Source organism: Schistocerca piceifrons, chromosome 3, assembly GCF_021461385.2.
Source record: "Schistocerca piceifrons isolate TAMUIC-IGC-003096 chromosome 3, iqSchPice1.1, whole genome shotgun sequence".
In the NCBI taxonomy this organism is placed as follows: domain Eukaryota; kingdom Metazoa; phylum Arthropoda; class Insecta; order Orthoptera; family Acrididae; genus Schistocerca; species Schistocerca piceifrons.
The window spans coordinates 366,683,194-366,708,015 of record NC_060140.1 but is presented as its reverse complement, the minus strand read 5'-3'; the positions used below and the strand labels follow the sequence as shown (position 1 = coordinate 366,708,015).

Below are 24,822 nucleotides of genomic sequence, written 5' to 3'. Positions count from 1 at the left end.
TTGGGCGTCGTCACATAGCCTAGCTTTCCGATGGTGATTGGCTGGCTCCAGATGGTATAAATGCTACCGTCTGGTACCTGATCATGCGGAAGAAGTATCATGGCCACATTTCTTTGTGTCATGGAATACACTTGCTAGTATGGAAGCTTTTCAAAGGATGATCAGTGCCCGATAACTCAGTCTTTGCCTTGCGGAAGTAGATCGGATGCGAAGGTCGCAGAGTGGCAGAGGGTGCTGTGTCAGCAGGTCGTTGACTGCGGCAGTCAGTCCCCAGGACATAGTGCGGCTGCAGGACCATTTGGTTCTCTACATTTTATCATATGTAACTAACCTGTACAAATTTGTGTTGGTTGAGGAAACTACAGGCATCATCGAAAAAAACTTTCGTGAGCATGGAAGAACTACTTTAACTTAAATGGTAAGTCTTACATACAAGAAAAGGTTTTAACAATAGGTTGTGCGTCAGCAGGGCAGATGGTAGGCGTCTTTTTGAATGTATATGAAACAGGTTTTTTAAAGAAAAATGTTAAGCACAGCGATAAAGTACATATGTAAAGAAGATACTTAAGAGTGTTTCAAGAATCCGAGGATGAAATAAATGGATTGGTGAGCGATCTTAACAAGATGATTAAGAATATTGTATTTACACTAGAGCATAAACAACAGGGATATTTAAATTACCTTGCTTTGATGATCAAGAACAAGAATAATAGACTAGATATAGGAATATACAGGAAACTCACGTTCAAAGGTGTAGTACTTAATAAGACTTCATGGAATCACCATAAACTTAGAATAGTATTCTTTAAAAATGGAGGGCACAGGTGTACATCATCCTGTTAAGCCCTAAGCTCGATGATGAAAAAATGAAAACATTTAGAAAATTAGCAGTAGAAAATGTTCATGATCCGGGTTCAGCAGACAGGACTGATGTAGCGGTGGGACACAGACACCAACAAAACGAGATAAATCCACAAAAATACAGAGTCATATCATTTTGCGACTCATATAAACTGGCGAAGTTGTTCACCAATAAAGGGTTTAAAAATGTATTCTGGATAGATAACAAGCTGGAGCAAAGGCTGAAGCATAAGATTAGCACATATGAGAAATGGTTGGGGAAAGTGAGAATTTACGAAATAAAATGTCAAGATTGTGAGATGTGGTACGTGAGTCAGAAGGAAGGAACTTCAAAGAGCATAATAATAAAGAGAATGGTTCAACGGCTGTACCAAAGCACCTTCAGAATGAGCAGCACTTGTTACTAAGCATTGCTGACATCTTTAACGTATTGTATTTCGAAAGAAAAGGCTGGATGCTTTCAGATTAAGAGGAGACAGACACAGTTTTAGCTTTGAGAGAGGGACGTGTGAACGGGTTAAATGTAAAGACTAAAGAATTCAATGCGCATTTCTGGACCTATTTTAGCAATGTTCTTGTCAAAAGCAGCCACCAACTTAATGTCCTCATTTTTAGTTAAGTGAATGTTTCCTGTTGGTTAGTCTTAGTGGATGTAAACATTACAACCTAGGTGCAAGATTGTTTTTAGGATTTCAAAGGCCATAAAGAGGAAAGAGCTAAGTCCAATTTTTCATTTTTTGAGTTTTGGCCAGTATAAAAAAGTATGGAACACACCCAGTATTTCCTACTATAATAAGGGAGAAGGACTAGTCAGTCATATTGTAGATGAGCTTTGAAAAAATCTGTGCAGGGAAATCAAGAGCTCAGTACATATTAAATAGGGAAACAAAAGGCTTAGTCCATCTATCTGTGGATTTTCAGATTTCTTATTCATATGGAATCATTTCTGTACTTCCAATACAGCTTAGAACGCCTAGGAAAGATGAATGTGAAGCAAGATTTAACAATCCAACTTACAAGTACAGAGTTCGAGGGCACATATGGGATGTAGTGAAGGAAATTGTAGTTTGTCATAAGGCTTTTTTGGCGATGCACGGCATTTCAAAAAGTAACATTCAACATTTAGAGATTAGTCTTCAAACACTAGGATGCCCTTGTTGATGAGGGAGGTAAACAAGGGTACAGAACCTGGAAATTAAGTGATGAAACAGTTAATGCCATTACGCAGAACAATTGTCTCCTTTCTAGGCAGACATAATTATTAAGGTCTAAAAGATACAACAACAGAAGGCATTCTGAGGAACTAGATACAAGTACAATGTTCAATTTATTCACAGAGACTTGCCCAACAATTAAGGCGGCTTACGAAACCTACACAGACAAATTTCATACGAACTTCAATATTTCTTTTGCGTATCCTGATGCTAATACATGTAGTACCTGTGGAGAATATACAGTCAAAGTGAAATTCCTGGAACGGAGAAACGTAAGCGCATAAACTAGCAGACATAAGAGAGATTGAGATTCAATTGAAGAGTTTGAAAACTTCTGACGAGTTTTACAAATTGCAAGCCAACACGTTATACGAGAAGAAGAAGAAGAAATCTCAGAAGGGAAATCGAAAAAGCATGGAAAAGAAAGCCATATCTACGGATTTTTTGCAAGAATCTGCCTCTACCTAACATTACAATTAAGATTGTATTTATAAACGTCAGTTATCTACGTAAGCTTGCTACATCTACTGTTTATCAGATGCAGAGAGTACATTTTTCCTTTGTCCTGAATATGTTGCCAAACCAGGTAGCGATCATGTGTGTTCAATGATGCATACATCTTGTTAGAATTACCTTGACATGGCCATGAAAAATCTTGATATGTTTTGTGATTCACGTTCCGACCAAAATATGGACGTCGACCTTACTCGATTTTTGCAGAATTTGGTTTGCAGTACAGATATTATTTGACACAGTAAAAGTAACATTTCTACATCTACATAGATATTCCGCAAGCCAACGTACGGTGCGTGGTGGAGGGTACCCTGTACCACTACTTGTAATTTACGTTCCTTCTCCACTCGCAAACAGAGCGAGGGAAAAATGACTGTCTGTATGCCTCCGTATGAACCCTAATTTCTCGTATCTTATCTTCGTGGACCTTACGCGTGACGTATGTTGGCGACAGTAGAATCGTTCGGCAGTCAACTTCAAATACCGGCTCTCTAAATTTTCTCAACAGTGTTTCTCGAAAAGAACGTCACCTTCCCTTCAAGGATTCCCATTTGAGTTTCCAAAGCATCTCTGTAACACTTGCATATTGTTTGAACCTACTGGTAACAAATCTAGCGCCCGTCTCTGAATCGCTTCGCTGTCCTCCTTCAATCCGACCTGGTATTGTAATGTACCTTTTGCATTTCTTGCTTTTATATTTTACTTTTCAAAGGCAAAGAGAAAATGTGAAGCGGTAGCCCAGTGTAGAGCCTACGCCTACCATCATGTATTTTTGATTTTCAAATGTCAAAAAACATAACATTTTTTCCTGTCTCTCGCTAAAAGAAGAACTCGCTCTCTGTTAATGAATGAAGATAGACGCACGTTATTTCGGAGCGTAATCGGCAGTAGCCACTTTGGTTGTGAGAAAAAGCAAAAAGTCTGTATTTTTTATGTGTGTAGAAGGAAGGATATAGTATTATTTCAACAGTGAAAAACTAAGTCATTATTCCAATGGTATTGCAATAAACAAATACCCAAGAAGCCAACCTGTGTGCTTCGGAGTTATCAAAAAGATCCAATTACAAAAGTAATGATGGACACGGTCAAGATTTTGTAGATGGATATGAACGTAGTGTTATTAATTGGTAAGCATAAATCTACAACAGGAGAAAAACTATTTAGCTTAGGTGGAATTAATACGGAAAGATTCTTTACCAATTTACAGACATAGCTCGGCTTATTGTGCTTGTGCGACACGCCGGAAAATTAATATCATTATTTCCATATATCTAAAAACTTTATTTATTACACTACTGGCCATTAAAATTGCTACACCAAGAAAATGACGTGCTACAGACGCGAAATTTAACCGACAGGAAGAAGATGCTGTGATATACAAATGATTAGCTTTTCAGAGCATTCACACAAGGTTGGCGCCGGTGGCGACACCTACAACGTGCTGACATGAGGAAAGTTTCCAACCGATTTTTCATACACAAACAGCAGTTGACCGGCGTTGCCTAGTGAAACGTTGTTGTGATCCCTCGTGTAAGGAGGAGAAATGCGTATCATCACGTTTCCGACTTTGATAAAGGTCGGATTGTAGCCTATCGCGATTGCGGTTTATCGTATCGCGACATTGCTGCTCGCGTTCGTCGAGATCCAATAACTGTTAGCAGAATATGTTATCGGTGGGTTCAGGAGGGTAATACGGAACGCCGTGTTGGATCCCAACGGCCTCGTATCACTATCGCATGGCTGTAACGGACCGTACAGCCACGTCTCGATCCCTGAGTCAACAGACGGGGACGTTTGCAAGACAACAACCATCTGCACGAACAGTTCGACGACGTTTGCAGCAGCGTGGACTATCAGCTCGGAGACCATGGCTGCGGTTACCCTTGACGCTGTATCGAAGATAGGAGTGCCTGCGATGGTGTACTCAACGACGAACCTGGATACACGAATGGCAAAACGTCTTTTTTTCGGATGAATCCAGGTTCTGTTTACAGTATCATGATGGTCGCATCCGTGTTTGGCGACATCGCGGTGAACGCACATTGGAAGCGTGTATTCGTCATCGCCATACTGGCGTGTCACCCGGCGTGATGGTATGGGGTACCATTGGATAAACGTCTCGATCGCCTCTTGTTCGCATTGACGGCACTTTGAACAGTGGACGTTCCATTTCAGATGTGTTACGACCCGTGGCTCTACCCGTCATTCGATCCTTGCAAAATCCTACATTTCAGCAGGATAATGCACGACCGCATGTTGCAAGTCCTGTACGGGCCTTTCTGGAGACAGAAAATGTTCGACTGCTGCCCTGGCCAGCAAATTCTCCAGATCTCTCACCAACTGAAAACGTCTGGTCAATGGTGGCCAAGCAACTAGCTCGTCACAATACGCCAGTCACTACTCTTGATGAAATGTGGTATCGTGTTGAAGCTGCATGGGCAGCCAAGTGCTGTTTGACTCAATGCCCAGGCGTATCAACGCCGTTATTACGGCCAGAGGTGGTTGTTCTGGGTACTGGTTTCTCAGGATCTATGCACCCATATTGCGTGAAAACGTAATCACATGTCAGTTCTAGTATAATATATTTGTCCAATGAATACCCGTTTATCATCTGCATTTCTTCTTGGTGTAGCAATTTTATTGGCCAGTAGTGTACTTTTTATATTATATTATAAAGTGGCGACCGTGACAGAACAAATTCTATGAGACAGGCTAAACACTCGAACAGTTCTCAAGAATAGGTCGCACCACCGTCCTATATGCGGTCTCCTAAAATTCTCCCAATAAACCGAAGTCGGCCATTCGCCTTCCCTACCACAGTTCTCATACGCTCATTCCACCTCATATCTTTTTGCAGCATTATGCCCAGATATTTAAACGACTTGACTGTGTCAAGCTGGGCACTAGTAATACCATATACGGACATTACACATATCTTCCTACTCATCCGCATTAACTTACATTTTTCCACATTTAGCGGTAGCCGCCATTCATCACAACAACTGGTAATTTTGTGTAAGTCGTCTTGTATCTTCCTACAGCCACTCAACGTCACCTTACCATACACCATGGCATCATCAACAAACAACCGCAGATTGCTTCCCACTCTGTCCGCCAAACTATTTATGTGTAAAAGAACAACAGCGGTTCCATCACACTTCCCAGGGGCACTCCTGACGATAACTCTGTCTCTGATGAACACTCTGTCGAAAAAACCATACTGCGTTCTATTATTTAAGAAGTCGTCGAGCCACTGGCGTATCCGTGAATTTATTCCATATGCTAGTGCATTCGTTAACAGCCTGCAATGGCGCATCGTGTCAAATGCTTTCTGGAAATCTAGAAATATGGAATCTGCCTGATACCCTTCATCCATATTTCTCAGTATATCATGTGATAAAAGGGCAAGTGAGTTTCTCACGAGCGATGCTTTCTAAAACCATGCTCATTCCCCCACGTAAGTTTCTCAGTCTCAAGAAAGTTTAATAAAAAAAAAGTTCAAATGTGTCTGAATTCCTAAGGGACCAAACTGCTGAGCTCATCGGTCCCTAGACTTACACACAACTTAAACTAACTTACGCTAAGAACAACACACACACTCGGGGAGGACTCGAACCTCCGGCGGGAGGAGGCGCGCAATCCGGTACGTGGCGCTTCAAGCCGCGTGACCACTCCGCATGGCGAAAGTTTAATACATTCGAACTGAGAATACGTTCAAACAGAAGTTAGCGATATTGCTCTGTAATTTTGCGGTCCTCTCTTTTACCTTTCTCATATACTGGAGTCGCCTGCACTTTTCCTCGGTCGCTTGGTATTTTACGCTGAGCGAGAGATTCACGATAAATGCCAGCTAGGTTAGGAACCAATGCCGTAGAGTACTCTTTGTAAAATCGAACTCGGATTCCATCTAGAACTGTTGATTTATTGGCTTTCAAAGGCTTCAGTTGTTTCTCTACGCCAGCTATGCTTATTACAATGTCGTCCATAGGGGAGTCTCTCCAATGGTCAAATGCCGGTATGTTTGTACGATTCTCCTGTGTGAATGATTTCTTGAACGTGAAATTTAGAAATTCTGCTTTCGTTTTGCTGTCTTCAACTGCCACACCCGACTGGTCAACAAGTGACTGGATGGAAGCCTTAGACCCGCTTAACGATATTACGTACGACCAGAACTTTCTCGAGTTATCTGTCAGATATTTTGCTAAGGTGTGACGGTGGTAGCTGTTGTATGCTCTGCGCATTTTCATTTCGTTATTAAACCACGGTGAGTCTTTTCCGCCCTTTATCCACTTACTAGACATATAACTCTCTAGACCACGATTTATAATATGCTTAAACTTTGCCCACAATTCCTCTACATCCGCCTTACTGGAACTAGGTGATGCCAATTCGCTGTCCAAGTGAGACGTTATTTCCAATAAAAGGACTTACTTGGAAAATAATAAAAACATGGGGTTTATAAACCATAAATCTCACACAGAAATCTCTAAAGATTCTATAGAGATATTCATATTACTCCGTCAAATGTTATTGGAGTTACATCCGAAACTCTTCACCAATGGATAGCTTTCCTGAAGCCGTTGTACAAGCAGTGGTGTCCTTTTCGTACGCATCGAGTCAGAGAACTCGTCATTGGCAGAACTCACAGAAGACTTGTCAAATTTAGGAGGACTTATAATGGAACATGCTGCTTTGAAATCGGTTCAACCATCTGAAGAATCCAGTGAAGTATAGTTTGATTTGCCTGAGTTTTCTTTTGCCGGCGAAAGTGTATGATAATCTCCAAATCTTATGTGATTTTTACTATGTTCTACTTTATATTTTCAGACCCGCTACTCGTCTGTCGAGAGAAATAGCAGGTTCTGCATATTTTAAAAAGTTCTTTTGCTTCAGAAGCACAGGAATATTATGACAGTCTTCCTGTTGCTTGAAGTACACAGAATGGGCAATCTAGTACTACTCTTTAAATATAATGCTATTCTTACTTCAAGTAATAAAAGAATGTGCCATGTTTATGCTACTTTGAATTCATGAACTCAGGTTGTAACGTCCCACTGGTTAGTTAGTAGTTAAAAATTGTTTAAATACCTGTGAATATCTTGCCTTCGGTGTCTCTCGCGACTGCATACAAGAGCTAAAATATGCCTGTTCAATAAATACAGGATATCATAATGGATTTCACCACAATGATGTAGGCCACAACTGAAGTAAAGTAAGTACGTAGATTTATTCACTTCAAAACCTGTTTCTTGTGAGCCCACGATCAATCTTCGGTGTAATAAGCCTCGTTGTTACTACTACAACTAACCGATGGTAGCACATACTACACTGGCGATATTAAATAATCCAGATGCAGTAATTTGATAGAAATGCGTGTGTGACGTCCATTGCATTGTTCAACGCTAATACTCAACAAAGTACGAATATAAAGTCACGTATCATTCTGCCTTTTGCGATATTAAATGAAACTGTTTGACACTCCGAAATAATTCGTCACTGCACTGTTCTAATATGCTGTTTTAGGCAATGTCCAACATATGAGTAGCTCTATCGTAAATCCAAACCTGAATCATGCTCCAAGAACTTATCTCAACTGTACGCACAGATCTGTCCTCTAGTGGGTCCAACACTCATCTTCCCTAACAATATTTGGGGCTAAGTATTTATACTCTTCCTACAATGTACTACTGGTTATAATAATGCAAAACATAATTTATAATATGAAATAGTTTAACAACATTATCAAACACTATAATATTCCCTACTTTGCTAGAACAAGTTTAAGACATTTTCTAAACACATAAAAATCACATCAGTATTGAAATTGCAGAAATAAGCATTCTAACAATGCTAAACGATCAATTATCTATATTTCGTTAATTAGGCTCGAGATTTAATTCCTACCATTTGCAGATGATGAGAACGAAATATATTATTCTTTTATCTAAACATTTTCCATATATTAATTCCCTGAATCTGATTTTGATTGTTTATGGTACAAAGGGTATTGTAACTACTATTGTTTGGTATTGCTATTATTCTTCAAAAAGCCTTTTTCCTATTATCGAAAAGTAATTGAATTTAACCACAGCTGGAGATATAAGAGTATTGATCTAGTAGTACATAATCCAGGGGTGGTAACCTGGACTGTTGCAAACTGCTCTTTCGTTGAATAAATTGCTCTTATTCAACTTCTTAACATGTGGCGTCAAAAGTTTGAATAAATAAAGAAAAATAAAGTTATATATTTACAGAATATTAATTAATGTATGTAATTTTGCAAAATATACACAAATGTTACAGAATTGTAAGATCAAGAAAAGATATAAACAGGAATATTTAATGTTGTGTAAAATTTGTGGAACTAGATTTGGCTCATTCTTTTCCTTCATTCTTCATTTACTGTGATCTGACAAAATCGTTCAAATATATTACTGTTGACAACAGCTTCGTTGTTGGCTATGAGGTGCGCATTACAAAAGGGAACAATCTTTGCTAGGGGAAGGGCAGTTTACTTTAGGTAATAAACTGAGATTTGTGAGAGCGTTATGCATCGCCATGAGAGGTACAAGGAAGAATGTTATATGCTTGATAGTGCAAGTTTACTTATTAATTCTGTGTCTAATGGCGTATTAATTTAAGGTATGTGTTACTACAGGGCAATATAGACAGATTTACATTACATGTGTATTCGTATGTGTAGTAATGCGAAATAATAACGTGTGTTTCCTTGTTTTAAACATTGAAGAGCCAAACAAGCTGGTGTACCTGCCTAATACAGTGCAGGACCCTGCGAGCAAGCAGAAGCGCCGTAACACGACGTGGTATGGATTCGACTAATGTCTGAAGTAGTGCTGGAGGGAGTTCACACCATGAATCCTGCAGCGCTGTCCATAAATTCCTAAGAGCACGAAGGGCTGGAGATCTCTTCTGAACAGCATGTTGCAAGGCATCCCAGATATGCTCAATAATGTTCATGTCTGGGGAGTTTGGTGACCAGCGGAAGTGTTTAAACTCACAAGAGTGTTCCTGGAGCCACTCTGTAACAATTCTGGACGTGTGTGATGTCGCATTGTCCTATCGGAATTGCCCAAGTCCATCGGAATGCACAATGGACATGAATGGAAGCAGGTGATCACACAGTATGCTTACGTACGTGTCACCTGTCAGAGTCGTATCTAGACGTATCAGGGGTCCCGTATAATTCCAACTGCACATGCCCCACGCCATTACAGAGCCTCCACCAGCTTGAACAGTCCCCTGCTGACATGCAGGGTCCATAGATTCATGAGGTTGTCTCCATAGCCGTACACGTTCATCCGCTCGATACAATTTGAAACTAGACTCGTCCGACCAGGCAACGTGTTTCCAGTCATCAACAGTCCAAAGTCGGTGTTGACGGGATCAGGCGAAGCGTAAAGCTTTGTGTGAAGGATACACGAGTGGGCCTTCGGCTCCGAAAGTCCATATCGATGATTTTTCGTGGAATGGTTCGCAGGCTGACACTTGTTGATGACCCAGCACTGAAATCTGCAGTAATTTACGAAAGGGTTGCACTTCTGTCACGTTGAAAGATTCTCTTCAGTCATTGTTGGTCCTGTTCTTGCGGGATCTTTTTCCGGCCGCAGCAATGTCAGAGATTTGATGTTTTATTTGATTCCTGATATTCACGGTACACTCGTAAAATGGTCGCACGGGAAATCTCCACTTCATCGCTACGTCGGAGATGCTGTGTCCCATCACTCGTGCGCCGACTACAACACCACGTTCAAACTCACTTAAATCTTGATAACCTGCCATTGTAGCAGCAGTAAATGATGTAAAAACTGCGGCAGACCCTTGTTGTCTTATATAGGCGTTGCCGACCGCAGCGCCGTATTCTGCCTGTTTACATTTCTCTGTATTTGAATACGCATGCCTATACCAGTGTCTTTGGCTCTTCAGTGTAATATACACTACTGGCCGTTAAAATTGCTACACCAAGAAGATTACATTGGACAAATATATAATACTAGAACTGACATGTTATTACATTTTCATGAAATTTGGGTGCATAGATCCTGAGAAGTCAGTACCCAGAACAACCACCTCTGGCCGTAATAACGGCCATGATACGCCTGGGAATTGAGTCAAATAGAGATTGGATGACGTGTACTGGTACAGCTGCCCATGCAGCTTCAACACGATACCACAATTCATCAAGAGTAGTGACTGGCGTATTGTGACGAGCCATTGCTCGGCCACCATTGACCAGACGTTTTAAATTGGTGAGAGATCTGGAGAATGTGCTGGCCAGGGCAGCAGTCGAACATTTTCTGTATCCTGAAAAGGCCGTACAGGACCGGCAACATGCGGTCGTGCATTATCCTGCTGAAATGTAGGGTTTCACAGGGATCGAATGAAGGGTAGAGCCACGGGTCGTAACACATCTGAAATGTAACGTCCACTCTTCAAAGTTCCGTCAATGCGAACAAGAGGTGACCGAGACGTGTAACCAATGGCACCCCATACCATCACGCCGGGTGATACGCCAGTATGGCGATGACGAATACGCGCTTCCAATGTGCGTTCACCGCGATGTCGCCAAACACGGATGCTACCATCATGATGCTGTAAACAGAACCTGGATTCATCCGAAAAAAAGACGTTTTGCCATTCGTGTAACCAGGTTCGCCGTTGAGTACACCATCGCAGGCGCTCCTGTCTGTGATGCAGCGTCAAGGGTAACCGCAGCCACGGTCTCCGAGCTGATAGTCCATGTTGCTGCAAACGTCGTCGAACTGTTCGTGCAGACGGTTGTTGTCTTGCAAACGTCCCCATCTGTTGACTCAGGGATCGAGACGTGGCAGCCCGATCCGTTACAGTCATGCGGATAACATGCCTGTCACCTCGACTGCTAGTGATACGAGGCCGTTGGGATCCAACACGGCGTTTCGTATTACCCTCCTGAACCCGCCGATTCCGTATTCCGCTAACAGTCATTGGATCTTGACGAACGCGAGCAGCAATGTCGCGATACGATAAAGCGCAATCGCGATAGGCTACAATCCGACCTTTATCAAAGCCGGAAACGTGATGGTACCCATTTCTCCTTCTTACACGAGGCATCACAACAACGTTTCACCAGGCAACGATGGTCAGCTGCAGTTTGTGTATGAGAAATCGGTTGGGAACTTTCCTCATGTCAGCACGTTGTAGGTGTCGCCACCGGCGCCAACCTTGTGCGAATGCTCTGAAAAGCTAATCATTTGCATATCACAGCATCTTCTTCCTGACGGTTAAATTTCGCGTCTGTAGGACGTCATCTTCGTGGTGTAGCAATTTTAATGGCCAGTAGTGTAGGTAGAGTATTTAGAGCGTTAAAACAATCCACGACTTTACAACACTTGTTATGCTAGCCAAAGCAAACACAATAATGGCACAAACATGGCGTCCGGACTCTGAGGTCTCACTCAGGCACGACGTGATCGACAACCAGTCTGACTAGAAATGCTCTTTACCCGATTCCTGTGCTGTAGGTAGCGGACGCCGGTATGCAGCATCAGCAGCAGCAGCAAGTGTGCTGGCTCGGCCCGCCGCTGGACTACTCGTTCCGCGGCCTGCGCGCCGTGGAGGAGCTGTCGGCCAGGGGGCCACGGCGCGGCCGGCGCGGCTACCGCAGGGCGCCCACTGGCCACTACCGCTGCCAGGCGCTGCGCCTCAACAACAACGCCATAGCCTCCGTGCAGGGGCTCTTCTCTGTAGCCCGCCTGGTAAGCTCACTCTCTTCTCCAGCCCCTGTATCAGGGGCGTTCAAGAAGTAAGGCAACACATTTTTGTTTCTCTGCCAATTTCGGTAGAGAAAATAGGGAATCTGTTGTGGGACATCGTGGAATATTCCCGCTTCACCGCCCTAGAGTTCCACGAAGATCTGACAGGTGGTGGCGCTACACTTACTCTTCAATATGGTGTTTGTAGCGGAGGTGAGTTCCAAGCAGAGAGTTGTCATCGAGTTTCTCTAAGAGGAAAACCGGAGCACCGCAAGCATTTATAGGCGCTTGCAGAATGTCTGCAGAGACCTGGCAGTGAACAGAAGCACGGTGAGTCGTTGGGCGAGGTGTCTCTCATCATACCAACAAGGTCGCGCAAACCTACCCGATCTCCCTCGTGCAGGATTGCCGCACATAGCTGTGACTCCTGCAATATTGGAATGTGAGTTCACTCTCATTAGGGTGATTGACAGATCACAATCAAACACCTCGCTGCTCACCTGAACGTCCCTGCTGGTAGTGCTGACGCACACGTCCACCAGTTGAGGTATTCAACTGTGTCTGCCCACCTGGTTCCTCGCTGCCTAAAAGAAAACTTCCATCTGTTTGGCCCAGTGAAGGATGCACTCCAAGGGATACAGTGTGTTGATGAACCAAGACGTTGGATCTGACGTCGACCAGTAAAACCTCCACGTACAGTTACACAGACCCTCCAATTAAGGTGGCATAAGGCCGTCGCACTGCACAGACATTGAGTTGAATAAAGCTGTTTGTAACCAAGACACTTGGGAATAATAGGGTCTATTCCAATCCTGAATAAAACCAACCTGCTTTCAGAAAAAAATGTGTTGCATTACTTATTGAACGCCCCTCGGACGTTAGTGGGACGAATATCTCCATAATACACACGATGATTTTGCTAAATCTACATCTACATACACACCCCGCAAGTCACCCTGTGGTGCACAGCACAGGGTACCATATATCATTGCTAATCATTTCCTGTTCTGTTCCACTCCCAAATGGCGCGAGGGATAAACGACTGTATTATGCCTCTATATGACCCCTAGTTTCTTTTAACTTCGCGGTCCTTACGCCAAATGTATGTTGCCGGCAATAGAAAGAATCGTTCACCAGTCAGTTGCAAATGGCTGCTCTCCAAGGTTTCTCAAGAGTGCTTCACGAAAAGAATGTCATCTTCCTTCCAGGGATTACCATTTGAGTTCACGAAGTATTTCCGTAATAGTACCGTGTTAATCGAACCCACTGGTAACAAATCTAGCAGCGAGTCTCTGAATTGCTTCAATATCTTCCTTTGATTCGACCTGCTGCAGATCCCAAACACTCGAGCAGTATCAAAGAACGGGTCACACAACTGTTCCCTGGGTGATCTCCTTCGAAGATAAGCTTGACTTTCCTAAAATTCTCCCAGGAAATCGAAGTTGGGCATTCTCCTTACTTACTACCGCCCTTATGTGGTCATTCCATTTCTTATCGCCCTGCAACATTAGGCCTAGATATTTAATCTACATCACTTTGCCAAAGGCCACACCAGTAATACTGCACTCGAACATTACAGCATTCTTCTGCCAACCTATCTACATTACCTTAAGTCTTTCCACATTTAGGGCAAGCTGTCATTCATCACATCAAATACAAAGTCAAAGCTATCCTGTATCCTCCTACAGTAACCCAACTTCGACACCTTCCCGTACACTACAGCATCATGAAAAAATTTCTGTATTCAGAAAATAACAGTGGTCCTATCACACTTCCCTGATGCATTACTTCTCTGATGAACACTCGCAGCAAACCGATGTTAAGGATATCGGTCTGTAATTTTGTGAATTCGTTTCTTTATCCTTCTAACATATAGGATTCACCAGCGCTTTTTTTCCCAATCGGTTGGGGCTTTGCGCTGGGCAAGAGATTCTGTATAAATCCAAGCTAAGTACTAAGGGTACTCTCTAAAATCGAATCGCGATTCCGTACGGCTATGGCGACTTATTTGTTTTCAACTCATTCAGCCACTTCTCAACACCAGGGATGCACGTTTCTACGTCCCCCGTGTAATAGCCTGTTTGACCGTCAAACGATGGTATGTCTGTACGATTCTCCTGCGTGAATGATTTTTTAAACGCGAAATTTAAAACTTCAGGTTTCCTTTTGCTGTCATCTATTGCCGTACCAAACTGGTCGATGCGTGTCTGGATAGAAACTTTCGATCCTCTTAGTAATCTTACGCAGGACCAGATTTTTTGGCAAGATCCTTCAGTAAGGCATAACTGTGCATTCTTTTCCAGAAGCATGAATTTCTACTAATTTCTGCCTGTCAACATTTCCAGGTTCGTTTTTTACCCAAGCGAGCCTCTCGGCATTTTCCGAATTTTGTTATTAGGTCTTTTCCATCCCTAATCTTCTCATTATTATTTCTCCAGGTTCAAATGGTTCAAATGGCTCTGAGCGCTATGGAACTTAACATCTGTGGTCATCAGTCCCATAGAACTTAGAACTACTTAAACCTAACTAACCTAAGGACATCACACACATCCATGCCCGAGGCAGAACTCGAACCTGCGACCGTAGCAGTCGCGCTTATTTCTCCAGAGCGCGATTTACATGAGGAAAAGATTAGCGTTTAACAACGAGGTCACCAGGGAGGGAGCACAAAGTTGGCTTATGGAAGAATGTAGAAGGAAAATGGCAGTTCCCTTTCGAAGAACCATCCCGTCATTTCCCTTAACTCACGGAAAACCTTAATCAGGATGGCCGGACGCGGGTTTGAATCGTTCTCTTCCCGAACGCGAGTCCATTGTGCTAACCACTGCGCTACCCCGATCGGTCGCGATTTACAATCAGTTTAAAGTTCACACATCATTCCTCTACGTCCATTAATGTGGAACAGAGTGATGTCCATTCATTGTCTAAGTAGGATGCGAACAACTGCTCATCTGCTATTTCTGGTATAAATACTCTTGCGGACAAATTTCATAAAACTGTCCTTGAGACGATCAGGACGCAGAAAGGTCATACGGGCATACGGCCAGAAAAACGCTCCAGCGGGGATATACGCACTTGAAGGTGGAGATCAAAGATCTTTGACAGTGTAGCTGTCAATAACCGAAATCACCCACGAGAAAAAACCAGGCAAGTACAAATGCTCTGTCTGCACTAGTGTTTTAGCTCCACACTCAAGAGGGCTGTGACCTGGAGCATCTTCACGTAGTAGCCACATTGCCTTTCTTACCACCAAAGTCACGTGTTCCAGCAGGGAAGGCAGCGTCGCAAGCACTAAGTGAAGATACAACTCGTCTCTGGGAATTGTGGAAGGACGACTGGTTCCACAAAGTGGTCACCAATAATCCCCGCCCACATTCTGAGGCTGAACCCGTGCCGATGGTGCGCTGTAACCACACACATCATGAAGATTCTCTGCACCCAGCAGGTGGCTGTTCCGAAGACTGGCGCTTCTCGTGACTAACTAACCGACAAACCCGGCACTGCCCGGCTATTCATTTCGCGAAATTTCTATTCGAAAAAATTGCATACATTCGTGAAAACATTTTTGAAATTATGAAAACATCTTTGAAATTATGAAACAGCCGTACAAAGAAATATGCATAATGTGAAATGTATAAGTACAGTATGTAAATTAAGAAACATGATCCCGGACAGTTTCTGTACACTGGGAACAGCTGCTTCGCGTGTCTACAACGCAGTTTGTAAACGTCTCTATGGCAACGACTCTTCATAGTTCTGTAGACGGCTATTGCCTTCGCCTACAGCCGTTTGCGCTTCGCAGTTGAAAGCTATCACAAGCGCTGCCAGCTGTCAGGGATTTTCTTAAGTTGACTGGACTGTCACGAGTGTCTTAACAGTAAAGAATAAATGTATGAAAACTTTATGCATGATACAACAATTTTTCAAGCATCTTAGTGCTTATGACGTCATATGTCTTGAACTGTGTGTCATCCAATGGTGTATACACGTAGGTACATTCAGCGGCATATGTGGATACTGCCTGCGAAATATGTTGCGAATAGAGTTAGTATCAAAGGGCCATAAATTTAAACGTCAACATGATGCGACAGTTTTTCAAGCATCTCATTGTTTGTGACGTCATATTTCCTGAACTATTTTAGGTAGATGGTTCTTATCGCCGCAGCGATTGTTGCTTGACAGTGAAGGACACGAGGGCCAAGTCCGTCTGAAATCGCTCCACTGCTTTACGAGCAAAGATCGGCAAGAATTTGCCTACTGCGGTACTTGTTTGGGACGCTTTACTTGGCTAACAACGGTTATGAAGCTGTAAAGTGCCACAGATTCCGTTGAGTACCACGATTTCCTTTGACTACTTATATCTGTTATGATAACCATCTCTCGGGGCAGTCATAGCTGCTAATATCAAATTTCTCTCTCAGCACATTACGCATACGTTTTTCCGTAATGCGACTTCCAGCTTCATGCATATTCATGTAAACCAGAATGAACCAGAATGAGAAACGCTCCTATCATAGCACAAAAAAGGAGAGTGTGTCTTGGGGACGTAAAAGACGGGAACTAGCTTTATGACTCATCTAACAACTTCAAGGACATTTAAATCAAAATTTCTTGACATATAAGCGCTTTTTTATTTTTTAGTATTAGTAACCATATCATGTCAAACAATGCATCATGTCAAATAAAGTAAAATGACTCGTGATCTCATATCGTACCACATGATATTGCTCCCAAAGGTACCATTTTACCTTAATCCGGCGGAACAGACGAGTGCATCGATGAATTATTCCGCTTTAAGGCTATCTAGGCACAGCAGTAATTACCTGTTGCTAAAGTAGCAGCGGCTGTCTGAAAAGTTCAAAAAGTTCAGTGAACTTCCCTAAGTAATTTGGGCAACACTAGGATCCACGTGGGTTTTAACTAGAGGTTATTCCATTAAACAAGAATAAAAGTGATCTTTCCAAACATGGGAGCATCGACTTTACGCAAGCAAGGGCGTAGTACAATACCGGCAATCAGATCCCCTGAATACAAAAATTCATTTACTGAAATTTCACCATTAATTTATCCCAACATAATTCTATTCTCTATTTCCTAGCATCAAACTAACACCATTGTTCATAAGAGCTATTCACTGCTCAGCAGAGTTCGCGTTTTTTTTAAGTCCACGCAAAACCAGCTTTAAATCCTTTATAAGTATCGAAGAACTTTGTAGAGTATAGACGATACTAGTGAACGCGGCAGAGTCGCCGCCCAAACCACCGAACTACAGTGGCTCACTGCTCTCGTTTCCATCGACCAACTCCCCAGGCGCTCCACAAAATCCAGCTGCCTTAATCCCTCGTAGTTCTCTGCCTACGGGTTGTCCCGTCTCTCTTGTATCCAACGTCACAAAATGAGTGTTCCCAGAACAACACAAATTATTAAATAAAAGTATCTTTCTCAAAAGTTACAAACGGCGTTGCATGTGTGCTATCAGGAAAAGAAAAGTAAGACTAATTGGCAGATTCTGTATCAATTGGAAAATGAGATAAACTGTTGCTAATTTTATTGATACTTGTGTAAATTAGTCGTATAAAAAAAACATATGTAACTCATTTGGTGTATAGCGTCTTTGTTATAGGAATTGTCTCGACTTTCTGTTCGACCATTCAGATTGATGATATGTCTCGCCATTCTCTCATTAGTTCATGTATTTAATTTTAATCCGATTATTTTTCACTTTTTCTAGTCAAGTAAATATATTACATCGTCTTAAGGTTCATTAAGATCCCATAGTGCCTATAAGTTGGCTTGTCTTGCGTGTCAATACGTTTCTTATGGTTAGTTGATTACAAACAAATTAATTGTGGAATTACGAAAATTTGGGCTTTTGCACCAGTCTAGTATATTGTATTGCAAGTCTGAGTAGTTGATTGACAGCTATACGGCGATACCATGATGCTTGTAAATCTGAAAAGTACTCTTTGTGTTATTCATTTTCGAAGTGCTAGCGCACTTACCTGCCTTTCATTGCGAATACCTTTTACTCAGTGTCTTCGTACAGTTTTTTCTTCATTCATTACAAACAGGTGTACTTGCAAATTATGAAGCATGTAGGTAACCTACATTGTAGTTGATGATGATGACGATGATGATGATGATGATGTTTTGTTTGTGGTGCGCTCAACTGCTCGCTCATGAGCGCCCATACAGAGTCCAAATTTTTACGCAGTCTAGTTTTATTTCACAGTCTAGTCTAGCCACTGTCACGAATGATGATGATGATGATGATGATGATGATGATGATGATGATGATGATGAAATGATGAGGACAACACAAACACCCAGTTCCCGGGCAGACTACAATGAAGTGACAAAAGTCATGGGATAGTGATATGCTCATATACAGATGACGGTAGTAACGAGTATACAACGTATAAAGGGGCAGTGCATTGGCGGAGCTGTAATTTGTACTCAGATGACTGATATGAAAAGGTTTCCCACGTGATTATGGACGCACGACTGGAATTAAAAGCCTTTGAAAGTCGGATGGTAATTAGAGCTGGAAGCATGGAACATTCCATTTCGGTAATCGTTAGGGAATTCAATGTTCCGAGATCCACAGTGTCAAGAGTATGCTGAAAATACCAGATTTCAGGCATTACCTCTCACTAAGGACAACGCAATGGCCGACAGCCTTCACTTAACGACCCAGAACAGCGGCGTTTGTGTAGGATTGTCAGTGCTAACAGACAAGCAGCACTGCATAAAATAACCGCATAACTCAATGTGGGACGTACGACGAACGTTCCGTTAAAACGGTGGGGTGAAATTTGGTGTTAATGGGCTACGGCAGCAGACAAAGGCACTAGTGCCTTTGCTAACGGCACGACATTGCTTGTAGTGCCTCTCCTGGGCTCGTGGCAACATCGGTTGGACCCTGGACGACTGGAAAACCGTGGCCTAGTCAGATGAGTCCCGATTTCAGTTGGTAAGAGCTGATGGTAGGTTCCGAGTGTGGCGCAGACCCGAAGGAGCCATGGACACAAATTTTCAACAAGTCACTGTACAAACTGGTAGTGGCTCCATAATGGCATGGGCTGTGTTTACATGAAGTGGACTGGGTCTTCTCGTGCAACTCAACCGATCATTGACTGGAAATTGTTATTTTCAGTTAGTTGGAGATCATTTGCAGCCGTTCATGGACTTCATGTTATACACTCCTGGAAATGGAAAAAAGAACACATTGACACAGGTGTGTCAGACCCACCATACTTGCTCCGGACACTGCGAGAGGGCTGTACAAGCAATGATCACACGCACGGCACAGCGGACACACCAGGAACCGCGGTGTTGGCCGTCGAATGGCGCTAGCTGCGCAGCATTTGTGCACCGCCGCCGTCAGTGTCAGCCAGTTTGCCGTGGCATACGGAGCTCCATCGCAGTCTTTAACACCGGTAGCATGCCGCGACAGCATGGATGTGAACCGTATGTGCAGTTGACGGACTTTGAGCGAGGGCGTATAGTGGGCATGCGGGAGGCCGGGTGGACGTACCGCCGAATTGCTCAACACGTGGGGCGTGAGGTCTCCACAGTACATCGATGTTGTCGCCAGTGGTCGGCGGAAGGTGCACGTGCCCGTCGACCTGGGACCGGACCGCAGCGACGCACGGATGCACGCCAAGACCGTAGGATCCTACGCAGTGCCGTAGGGGACCGCACCGCCACTTCCCAGCAAATTAGGGACACTGTTGCTCCTGGGGTATCGGCGAGGACCATTCGCAACCGTCTCCATGAAGCTGGGCTACGGTCCCGCACACCGTTAGGCCATCTTCCGCTCACGCCCCAACATCGTGCAGCCCGCCTCCAGTGGTGTCGCGACAGGCGTGAATGGAGGGACGAATGGAGACGTGTCGTCTTCAGCGATGAGAGTCGCTTCTGCCTTGGTGCCAATGATGGTCGTATGCGTGTTTGGCGCCGTGCAGGTGAGCGCCACAATCAGGACTGCATACGACCGAGGCACACAGGGCCAACACCCGGCATCATGGTGTGGGGAGCGATCTCCTACACTGGCCGTACACCACTGGTGATCGTCGAGGGGACACTGAATAGTGCACGGTACATCCAAACCGTCATCGAACCCATCGTTCTACCATTCCTAGACCGGCAAGCGAACTTGCTGTTCCAACAGGACAATGCACGTCCGCATGTATCCCGTGCCACCCAACGTGCTCTAGAAGGTGTAAGTCAACTACCCTGGCCAGCAAGATCTCCGGATCTGTCCCCCATTGAGCATGTTTGGGACTGGATGAAGCGTCGTCTCACGCGGTCTGCACGTCCAGCACGAACGCTGGTCCAACTGAGGCGCCAGGTGGAAATGGCATGGCAAGCCGTTCCACAGGACTACATCCAGCATCTCTACGATCGTCTCCATGGGAGAATAGCAGCCTGCATTGCTGCGAAAGGTGGATATACACTGTACTAGTGCCGACATTGTGCATGCTCTGTTGCCTGTGTCTATGTGCCTGTGGTTCTGTCAGTGTGATCATGTGATGTATCTGACCCCAGGAATGTGTCAATAAAGTTTCCCCTTCCTGGGACAATGAATTCATGGTGTTCTTATTTCAATTTCCAGGAGTGTAGATGGCAATGCGCCACGACACCGGGCCACAATCGTTCACGATTAGTTTGAAGAACATTCCGGACAATTCTAGCGAATGATTTAGCCACATAGATCGCCCGGCATGAATCCCATCGAACATATATGGGACATAATCTAGAAGTCAGTTCGTGCATAACATCCTGCAGCGGCAATACTTTCGCAATTATGGACAGATATAGAGTCAGCATAGCTCAATATTTCTGTTGAGGGCTTGTTGAGTCCACGCCGCGTCGAGTTGCTGCACAAAGTCAGTCAAAAGGAGGTCCGTCGTGGGGTTACGAGGCATTCCATGACTTTTGTCTCCTCAGTGTATGTTTATCACGTTCCTCTGTCACATATTTGTCGAATTCTGCCAGTGTTCAGGACAGAAGCCATTATGCGTCTTCAACTAGTAGTGACGATCGGATTGTGTGCTGTGCCTCTGCTGTCGTGTTGCTGAGTACCTGTTTTCAACAGACGCACCTACTTGCAGGCCCGGTGTTGTCTGAATGCATCCTCGAGTATGCTGATATTCGCCACCGATAGCGGGTACGTATGTTCTAACCATTGAGCACTCTTGAGAAACTGGATTTAAATCCCTATAATGCCATTACAGCGCTTCCTAACTCTTCTTAAATGATTATTTAATTACATCTACATCTACATGGATACTGCGCAAGCCACAGTACGGTGCGTGGCGGAGGGTACCCTGTACCACTACTAGTTATTTCCTTTCCCGTTCCAATCGCAAATAGAGTGTGGCAAGAACAACAGTCGATATGCCTCCGTATCAGTCCTAAAAGACTTCGTGGTCCTTACGCGCAATGTATGTTGGCGGGAGTAGAGTCGTTTGGCAGCCATCTTCAAATGGCAATGCAAAATGCCGAAGTCAGCGTCTGATGAAAGGAGATGACACCAATAATGTGCCGTGCAGACACTGCACACCAAACCCCGACCTTCTAATCGTGCAATTACGTTTTGTGGAAGTTATACAGAGTCTCCGCTGCCCAGATCTTGTGATTCTGGGAGTTGACTTAACCACTTAGGTGAAATGAGGCTTCGTCAGACATAAAGAACAGATCCATGTCCAAGCCATTCGTAGTTAACTTAGTGAACAGCCACTCCCAAAACTGGAGGCGCTAAGGAGCATCTGCTGGTTTTAATGCATGAAGAACAGATACTTGGTAGGGATACATGTACAGGTCCAAGTGGAATTTTCATCCACATGATCGATGTGACATGCTAGTATCTTGGGACCGACGTCAGGTTGATCTGATAGGACTTGAAGCATTTTGTGGTAAACTGCAGCCACATTTTCTGGTGTGTGGAATGTTTTCTGACTTGTCCAAAGCAGATCCTGTCGGACGCCGTTTTCGGACTAAGTGATGCATGGCACTCTTTGCTGGCAATTAGACGCCATTCAATTTCTCAGCAAACAACTGATCACACCATTTCCATGACTTTGTTGTCACATAATTTCCCACAACGAACACTTGCTCCTCCACTGTGAGTACCATGGTCTCCTTTGCACTGCTCCACTCACACTGGCACAGCCCACACTATGCTTTGAACTGGAGTGGATCATGTGGTGGGCGTATGCGTGGTGTGCACATCATGGGGTGTTATTATATGCATACATTCATGTCTAATTGTGCCACTTTTATTTGCCCCAAACTGTATAAGGGACAGGACTGGACCCAAAATTGAACCCTGTAGGACTCCCTTTGTGATTTTTTTTCCAGTCGCTAAAATTTTCTACCTTTCAACCATTGATTTCCAGAATGAAATATTCACTCTGCAGCAGAGTGTATGCTGATTCCTGGCAGATTAAAACTGAGTGCCAGACACAGACTTGAACTCAGGAACTTTGCCTTCCATGGGCAAGTGCTCTACCAGCTGAACTACCCAAGCACAACTCAGGATCCATCCTCATAGCCTTACTTCCGCCAGTACTTCGTCTTGTACCTTCCAAACTTCACAAAAGCTCTCCTGTGAACCTTGCAGAACTAGCACTCCTGGAAGAAAGGATACTGCGGAGACATGATTAACCACATCATGGGGTATCTTTCCAGAATGAAATTTTCACTCTGCAATAGTGTGTGTTGATATGAAACTTCATGGCAGATAAAAACTGTGTTTCATTTCAGAACACACTCCACTGCAGAGTGAAAATTTCATTCTGAAAACATCCCCCAGGCTGTGGCTAAGCTCTGTCTCCACAATGCCCTTTCTTCCAGGAGTGCTAGTTCTGCAAGGTTTGCGGGAGAGCTTCTGTGAAGTTTGGACAGTAGGAGACGAGGTACTGGCGGAAGTAAAGCTGTGAGGATAGGTCGTGAGTCATGCTTGGGTAGCTCAGTTGATGGAGCACTTGCCTGCAAAAGGCAAAGGTCCTGAGTTCGAGTGTCGATCCGGCACACAGTTTTAATCTGCCAGGAAGTTTCACTATCTGAATTATTCAGCAAAACTCTTCGAATTCTCTTTGTTAAGTTTGATTCAAATCAGCTGTGTGTAAATCCATCAGTTCCATAACACCTGAGTATTTCCAAGAGAGTATCATGATCTACACAGTCAAAAATTACTCTCATGCAAGTTCACAATCCTTCAAGAGCTACTCTCGCTGCACCAGGATGACCTTTCGATTCTCGTCCCAGCAGTCAATATTGTTTCATTGCCACCAGATTTAATAAAACATTGTTGTTAAAATTTCCCACTTTAACACGGGTTCTCGTTCACAGGTGCTGGAGAAACCAGGACAGCTCACATGGCTGGACCTGTCGTTCAACCAGCTTTCGAGTCTGCCTGATGACCTGTGCCACTTCTTGGGGCTGAAGATCCTGTACCTGCACGGCAACCGGCTGTCCGAGCTGTCGCAGGCGCTGCGCGTGCTGTCGCGTCTGCCGCAGCTGTACAGCCTCACCCTGCACGGCAACCCCGTCCAGCAGCGGCCCGACTACCGCGCCGCAGTGCTCGCCGGCCTGCCAGCGCTGCGCTGCCTCGACTTCACCAACGTCACCGCGTCCGAGAGGGCCGCCACCAGCTCGCGGTGACTCATTTTACCACTCCAGCTGGAAAGCCTACCCAGCAGTGGCCCACAACGGTGCAGCTGGGAGCGTGTGTGTTTGTCGATTTATGGTAATCGACAGTGAGATTATTGGTGCCCTACCAGAAAGGGTACCTAAACTTCAGTGCCTCGACTTCTCCAATGTTATTGCATCCGGGAGGTTGTCGCCAGCCCGCACGAACTCCTGTTCCTGTCGCAGTCGGCAACCCCATCCAGGAGCGACCCAACTATCAAACAGGCTGCGCTGCCTTGTCTTGAGTTCACCAATGTCAGTGCCCCTGAAATGGCCATCATCAGCTCCTCTCCCGACTGCTGGCAAGATGAGGAGCTTCCACTTCACCTGAACGCCACAAAGAGAGACAGTCGTCCGCTGACTGATGTTCTCTCAGTGCTGAAATAGCTTTCACTGACGTTACTAGTACTTCAGCAGCCCCCTTTCTCTGTTTTTACTGATTTTCATCTCAGTCCTTTATGGACAGTGCTGCGTGTACTTCACCATCAGTGCCCCAAAGCACTGGCATGTGCTGACTCTCTATCTGCTCGCCGCGTAATTTCTTTGTAACACTGTGATCTAGAAAAGCGGAGACAGAGCAGTTTGAAGTGCACAACAAAACCTCATTAGTGCCTCTGTAATATACAGACTTATTAATGTTTGAAAAATCCAGATGTTACGTAGATGATACTCAGACACGTAATTTAATATAATTACTTTTGAATACATTATGGGAGTGGCAGTGATCAATGAGTTACAAATATTTACTATTAAAAACAGTCTTGATCACGTTTTATTTATTAAGTCGA

General features: G+C 44.1%; 1 protein-coding gene across 1 annotated transcript in view; it reads left to right on the top strand.

Moving 5' to 3' along the window:
* The window catches only part of LOC124788662 (leucine-rich repeat-containing protein 51-like), a 159,785-nt gene extending 135,778 nt beyond the window's left edge, over positions 1-24,007 (top strand). The window contains exons 5-6 of the mRNA XM_047255938.1: positions 12,107-12,340; positions 23,696-24,007. Coding sequence (XP_047111894.1) covers positions 12,122-12,340; positions 23,696-24,007 — 531 coding nt within the window. The 5' untranslated portion in view covers positions 12,107-12,121. The remainder of the gene's footprint in view (positions 1-12,106; positions 12,341-23,695) is intronic.
* The last annotated feature ends 815 nt before the right edge of the window (positions 24,008-24,822 follow it).